Source organism: Poecilia reticulata, linkage group LG17 (genome assembly GCF_000633615.1).
Source record: "Poecilia reticulata strain Guanapo linkage group LG17, Guppy_female_1.0+MT, whole genome shotgun sequence".
Classification (NCBI taxonomy): domain Eukaryota; kingdom Metazoa; phylum Chordata; class Actinopteri; order Cyprinodontiformes; family Poeciliidae; genus Poecilia; species Poecilia reticulata.
In genome coordinates this window covers 29510107-29517170 of record NC_024347.1, presented here as the reverse complement: position 1 = coordinate 29517170, position 7064 = coordinate 29510107, and the positions used below count along the sequence as shown (strand labels likewise).

Below are 7064 nucleotides of genomic sequence, written 5' to 3'. Positions count from 1 at the left end.
TTTGGTGCTTCAACATGAACAGCAGCCACCAGAACATTTACCAACTGGACAGGATCAGAAGGACCTCTGCAGAAATCAAGAGGGAGAGCAGCTTGTCCAGAAGCAGCTTGTTGCTTTGATTGAGACTTCTACTCTTCAGGAAGATGATATGAGTGAAGAAGAGACAAGAACAGAGCAACTTTCCCTTCATATCTCTTCAGTGGTTGAGAGCAAAGATCAGGAAGGAAGCAGCTGCTCTGTGTCAGAGAGTCAGTCTGATACTGGCACAGAGCAAAGACCTTTCAAATGTCACATTTGTGGGAGATGTTATCCACAAAATAAGAACTTGAAAAACCATTATAGAACCCACACTCTTGAGAGACGTTTTTCATGTGAAACATGCGGAAAAGGTTTCTCTATAATGAGAAATTTAACTCGTCACAAGAGAATTCATACAGGAGAGAGACCGTTTTCATGCCAGATATGTGGAAAGAGTTTCTCTCAAAGTAGTACTTTAAATGTCCACAAGAAAATTCACACAGGCGAGAGGCCTTTTTCATGTGAATCATGCGGAAAAAGTTTCTCGCGAATGAGTCACTTAAATCGTCACAAGAAAACTCATACAACTGAGAAGCCTTTTTCATGCCTGTTTTGTCAAAAAAGCTTCCATCAAAAGGATAAGTTGAGCGTTCATATGAAAACCCATACAGGTCAGGGGTCGCTTTGAAGCCAAACCTGTAAAACAAATGAGTTCTTTGTAATTGGTTACTTAAATATTCTCATTAGAACCCACATTCAGGAGCTGGGTTGTTCACAAGAAATATGGAGGAGAAAAGTGTTATTTTATGTTGATAAACTGAATTTCCACATGAAGCAAATACACAAAAGTGCGAATTAGTCATTTAACTCACACAGATTTACTGTAATAAATATTAAACCCTTTCTTGGATTGTTTTCACTTTGCAAAATGCATTAGACCTTCACCTATTTTTGGTTGCCCATTTATGGATTTTTTTATTGTGGTGCATATCTATGAAATTTATTAAGGTATATTTAGAATATTCAAAACCATTTCAAATAGTTTGGAAGTGGAAATATTGAAGCACCATGTTACTTAACATGCCACTGATTGACTTTTGCAAAGTTGCCAATCAGGACGCTTTCAGCATCCTGAATCTAAAATCCTCCTCAAAATTTGACTTTCAGATGGACATCTATTTGTCATTAATAACATACCATCCATTTATGCTTTTCTGAAGAATTTCATGTATAAATTTATGCGCCGCTTGGATGTATCAAACGACTTGACAAAAAAAATCTCTGTCAACTACAACATATATTAATTATATTTTTAAAAAAATGTATTATTGGAAAAATTCTTTATCTGCTTAATTTTCCATTTTTTACTTGAAATGTGTATTTCATTTTTGTCTAAATGGTATGGACTACATTTTGTCTCGAACTAAAAACTTGTGAATTATTACGAAGTTGTTTTTCCCCGTTTATCGCAAGTTCACACTCCAGTTCAGTAGGGGGCGGTATTACACCAATTTCCTTTTTAGCCAACCACCAGAAAAACATCGAAGAAGAATAAGCAGCTAAAGATAAATGCATGGATGAGTTTCTCTAGATCGTGCTGAGACATAAGTCCTCTAATCCTGGAGATGTTCTTCAGGTGATAGAAGGCCGACTTTGTGACCGTCTTAATGTGGCTCTGAAGGTTCAGGTCAGAGTCCATCACTACTCCCGATTTTGGGCTGATCGCTGGTTTTTAGTTGTAGTGACTGAAGCTGTGCATCAACTCTAGATCACTCCTCTTTAGGTCCAAAAATAATAACTTTCAGTTTTGTTTCTTTTCAGCTGGAGAAAGTTTTGGCACATCCACACATGTATCTGTTCTAAGCATCTATTCAGTGATTGGATGGGGTCAAAGGTCACCTGGTGACATCGTGATGTAGAGCTGTGTATCATCCGCGTAGTTATGGTAGCTAATCTTGTTTCCTGTTATAATCTGAGCCAGTGGGAGCATATAAATATTGAATAGAAGGGGTCCTAGGAGTGAACCTTGTGGTACCCCACATGTGACCTTTGACCTCTTTGATGAGAAGTTTCTGATTGAAACAAAGAAATCCCTGTTCTTTATGTAAGATTCAAACCAGTGGAGCACTGGACCGGAGAGTCCGACCCAACTCTCCAGTTGATTCAGTAAAATGTCGTGGTCAAACCTGAGGTCCAACAGAACCAGCACTGTGGTTCTCCCACAGTCTTTATTTATATGGATGTCATTGAACACTTTGACTAGGCCAGTCTCCGTGCTGTGGTGAGCACGAAAACCAGACTGGAAGGAGTCAAAGCGATTCATTATTGTTAGGAAGTTATTTAATTGTTTAAAAACAGCTTTTTCAGTAATTTTGCTGATGAATGGGAGGTCAGAGGTCAGCCTGTAATTCTGCAGTAGTGATTTGTCTAGATTGTTCTTTTTTATCAGTGGTTTGATAACTGCTGTTTTCAGAGCCTGGGGGGAAAAACACCTGAAGAGAGCGATGAGTTACTATTTGGATCAGATCATTAGCAACAACAGGCAGGACTTTCTTAAAGAAATGTGTGGGTAGGACATCCAGACAGCAGGAACYGGAGCTTAATTGACTTATAATTTCTTCTAGGGTTTTATAATTTAGCAGTTGAAATTGGGTCATTTTTCCTGCATTTGTTTTGTTTGGGCACAGCATTAATAGTGGCTTTTGAGTGGATGTGCAGATTAATCCTCTGATCTTTTGAATTTTCTCTGAAAAGAAACTTGAAAACTTGGTGCAGGCGGCATTAGATTGAAGTTCAGGTGGCAACGTCATCGGAGGGTTTGTCAGCCTGTCAACAGTAGCAAATAAAGCTCGAGCATTGTTAATGTTTTTGTTTATGACATCTGCAAAGAAAGCTTCTCTCGCATGTTTCAGTGTTGTGTGATAGTTACGTAGTCTTTCTTTATAGATTTCATAATAAACGTGCAGTTGAGCTTTACACCATTTCCGTTCGGCCCTACGGCAGAGTTGTTTTGCAGATTGAACTACTTGTGCATTTCTCCATGGAGATTTCTTCCTGCCAGTCACAACCGTCACTTTAATGGGGGCAATGTAATCAATGATATCTGAAAGTTTGCACTGAAAATCCTCTACCAACTTATCTACGTCACTATAGCTTGAGGGCAAGAAAGAAGAGTAGATTTGATTAAATGTTTCTGCTGTGGGGCTGCACAGTGGCGCAGTTGGTAGAGCTGTTGCCTTGCAGCAAGAAGGTTCTGGGTTCAATTCCCAGCCTGGGGTCTTTCTGCATGGAGTTTTGCATGTTCTCCCTGTGCATGCGTGGGTTTTCTCCGGGTACTCCAGTTTCCTCCCACAATCCAAAAACATGACTGTTAGGTTAATTGGTCTGTCTAAAATTGCCCCTAGGCGTGAGTGTGTGTGTATGGTTGTTTCTCCTGTGTGTCTCTGGCAACCTGTCCAGGGTGTACCCCGCCTTTCGCCCAGAATGCTAGCTGGAGATGGGCACCAGCAACCCTCCCGACCCCACCGAGGGACAAGGGTGAAAGAAAATGGATGGTTTCTGCTGTGTTTTCTGTGAAAGTAAATTTTATGATAGTAGCTGTTTGTCCAACTGGATTAACGGATAAAGAACTGTCAAAGAAAACAGCAAAGTGATCCGACAGGCGACATCAGTTACAGAGACATTGGAAATATTCACACCCTTACTGATAACCAGGTCCAGTGTGTGTCCMTGAGTGTGTGTTGCTTGTTTGACATGTTGTGTTAAACCAAAACTCTCTAATATATTACAGAGCTTTTTAGCCCCTCGGTCTTGGGGGTTGTCAACATGAATGTTGAAATCACCAACAATTATCAAACAATCATAATCGATACATATGAGAGATAGAAGCTCATTGAAGTCCGCAAAGAATTTTTCCTCATATGTTGGAGTTTTGTATAGAGTTGGTGTCAAAGTTCGTTTGTGGCCTTTTTTTACTTCGATTCCAAGATATTCAAAAGACATAAAATGACCCAAAGAGATTTTACTACAGTTCATGGTATTCTGAAATATTGAAGCCACGCCTCCGCCTTTTTTGTATTTTCTATTTTCACTTAAAAAAATTGTACGTAGGAGGCATTGATTCAATTAGTACGATTGSTYCATTATTGTCATTCAGCCATGTTTCTGTCAGAAATAAAACATCAATATTATGCTCAGTGATGAAATCATTAATTAATAGAGCTTTAGCACAGAGAGATGTGGTGTTTAAAGAGCCAGTTTAAGTGAGTTGGAGGCTGAAAGTTCTTCAGTCTGAGGTTTGAATTAAGACCACTGTATATTACATTTCTGTTTGTGGTAACTTTTCTTGTAGTGATCCGGACAGGTAATGTCCTGTTTTGCGGTGCCGGGGGACCAGACACATTCTGGAGGAAGACGGGTGTAAAGATGATATCTGGACCCCGGTCTCAGACCTCAGAAACGTAGAGTGGTGGATCCTCAGAGGCAGGTGGCTTAGATGAAGTTTGAAATGGAGAAATGGGCGTTGCAATGGGGATTTAAGTTTTCAGTTGAAAAAACAAAAGTCATATTTACTCAGGAAAAAATAAACAAGGAAATAAAATTTAAATGATATAACCAAGAATTAAAACAAGTGTATAAAATTTTTAGGGCTATGGTTTGATGAAAAATTAAAATGAAATATACATATTCAAAAAGTTGTTAATAAATGTAAAAAAAAAAAATCTTAAATATTTTTGAGATGCTTGGCTGGCAGTGACTGGGGAGCAAATAGGTAATAATTAAAACAGATTTACACAGGCATGATGAGATCTAACAGACTTTGGTTGTCTAGTTTATGGTTCAGCAGCTAAAACACATCTGGTTAAATTAGACATTACCAACATCAGGCATTAAGATTATGTACCGGAGCATTTAAAACTACAAAGCTGCAGCATTAGAAATAGAAATGGGAGAAATGTTGTAAGATTTAAGGAGAACAAAATTAGAAATAAATTATTGGTTAAATTTACAAGGCAATAACTTTGATCATCCAACTTGGGAAAAAGAAAAAGAAATGAGTTTTGGATGGATAATTGAAAATAAAAGAATTTAAAAATAATTGTTTAGAAATTAGTCGAACACCAATATCAATTATACAACCGCCATGGATTCTACCAGAGCAATAGTAGATATGTCAATAATGGAAAAGAAACAAGACACATCTTACATTGTAGATAGTTATTCCGTACAATTATATTTAAACAATTATCAATATATTAAAATCTACACAGATGCATCAAAAATAAGTGAAAAAACAACTTTTGTAGAACCAGAATTCAATATAAAAATAAGAAAACGAATTACAGACGGATTATCAGTATAAACAGAAGAAATATTGGCAATATTATTAGCTTTACAATGAGTAGAAGACATAAAACCATTAAAAACAATAATTTGTTCAGATTCAAGCTCTGCATTATAAAGTTTAAAATATAATCAATCAGATAGTAGGACGGACATCTAAATCCTATTAGCTTTACAGTTAAACAAGTAAAGCTGAGGGAACGAGTATTGCTAAAAACTGATGAAAGTATGGCAAAAGAGGTGGGATGAAGGAAAAACGGGAAGATGGCTTTATACAATTTAGAAGATCGTTGGAGACAAGAAATAGAAAGGAGGAAAGAGTGATGAGGTTGAGATTTGGACAGGACTAAATTATACACTTTTTAAAATTCAAAAGCATAATACTGTACATAAATACATAAAACATATGATCACTGTGGAAAATATGAAACAATAGAACATGTTATACTAGAATGTCATTTAGTTTTAAATTGTATGTCTGTTTTTAAACTAAGAGTTTTCTTTTTTTATGTTGTGTTTTGATGTACAGCACTTTGTATCAGCTGGGGTTGTTTTAAAGTGCTTTATAAATAAAGTTGGATTGGATTGGATAAATAGATATGTGAGGAGAAAGTTTGAGAGAATAAAGGAAAAAGTTAATTTATTAGATATTTTGAGGAAGAATTTGAGTAATAACATACAAATTATTCGATTTTTTAAAGAAAACTAAATTTCATAGAATTTGATTATAGTGTATTTGTGAAAGAGTGTATGATATAGATGGGTAGAATACAACGTTATGTATAACTTTGTATATTTGTATATGTACAGGTCGGATATATTTATTCATTATTACTATTTATTTATTTATTATATAATATATATGTATATATATTTAGATAAGTAGATAAAGAGATAGAGATAAATAGACCATCACGAACCACACTCCATACCAGTAAGTGGCGGTAATGCTACTAACCTTTTGTTGCCAACCACCAGTAAAACCAACCAGAAGAAGAAGAAGCCCGCATACGCTAAGCTAGATAGCTGCTGCATTGTCCCATCTCGGCTAATATTTCAGCAACCATGTCTTCAGTTCAGCATCTCAGAGAGTTTATCAGAGAGCGACTAACTGCTGCTGCTCAAGAAATCTTCACAGAGGTTGAAAAAACCGTCATTTGCTACGAGGAAGAGCTCGATGCTCAGCGCAGAATGATGGGGATCGACTGGAAACCAGAAATTAAGCTACACAGAGTCGGTTCGGAGCTGCAGAGACAAAGTTCTGGTAGGTCTGGATAAATGTGCTGATGTTTTCACAACAGACAGAGATCCGTCAGCGGCGATAGTTGCTGCAGCTCCAGCTGCTGCTGAACAGGAACTGATTTAGCTGCTAGCTCTGATGCTACAGAGGCTAGCACAAACGTGTTTATGAGTCATTCATTAATATCTCCAGTTATTAGTGCTGGAAATTTGGAATACAACGTGTAAACTCTTCATTTATAATCTCATACGTGATTTTGTAAATCAGAGTAGTGGAGAGTGTTATGAAGGAGACGCAGGATGAGCTGTGTTATTTTTTCATAAAGGCACAGAAAGGAATGAAACAAATAAGCAGATATAGTAGAGCAGTGGTCCCCAAACTGCGGCCCGCCTCCACATTTGGTCCGGTGTTATGACATTGTTGATGTACTGTCTGCTGATTATGCAGCAAACGTGTAAAAAAA

General features: G+C 37.2%; 2 protein-coding genes across 8 annotated transcripts in view; both read left to right on the top strand.

The window, feature by feature from the left end:
* Positions 1-7064, top strand: part of LOC103479981 (zinc finger protein 568-like) — a 100611-nt gene that overhangs the window by 25986 nt on the left and 67561 nt on the right. The window lies entirely within an intron of this gene.
* Positions 6325-7064, top strand: part of LOC103479989 (zinc finger protein OZF-like) — a 25960-nt gene continuing 25220 nt past the window's right edge. Inside the window, exon 1 of one of the 6 annotated variants that reach the window (XM_017309925.1) lies at positions 6325-6625. In XM_017309925.1, the coding sequence (XP_017165414.1) occupies positions 6427-6625 (199 nt within the window). In that variant the 5' untranslated portion in view covers positions 6325-6426. The remainder of the gene's footprint in view (positions 6626-7064) is intronic. The other 5 variants (XM_017309923.1, XM_017309926.1, XM_017309927.1 and 2 more) reach the window with 5 other exon arrangements.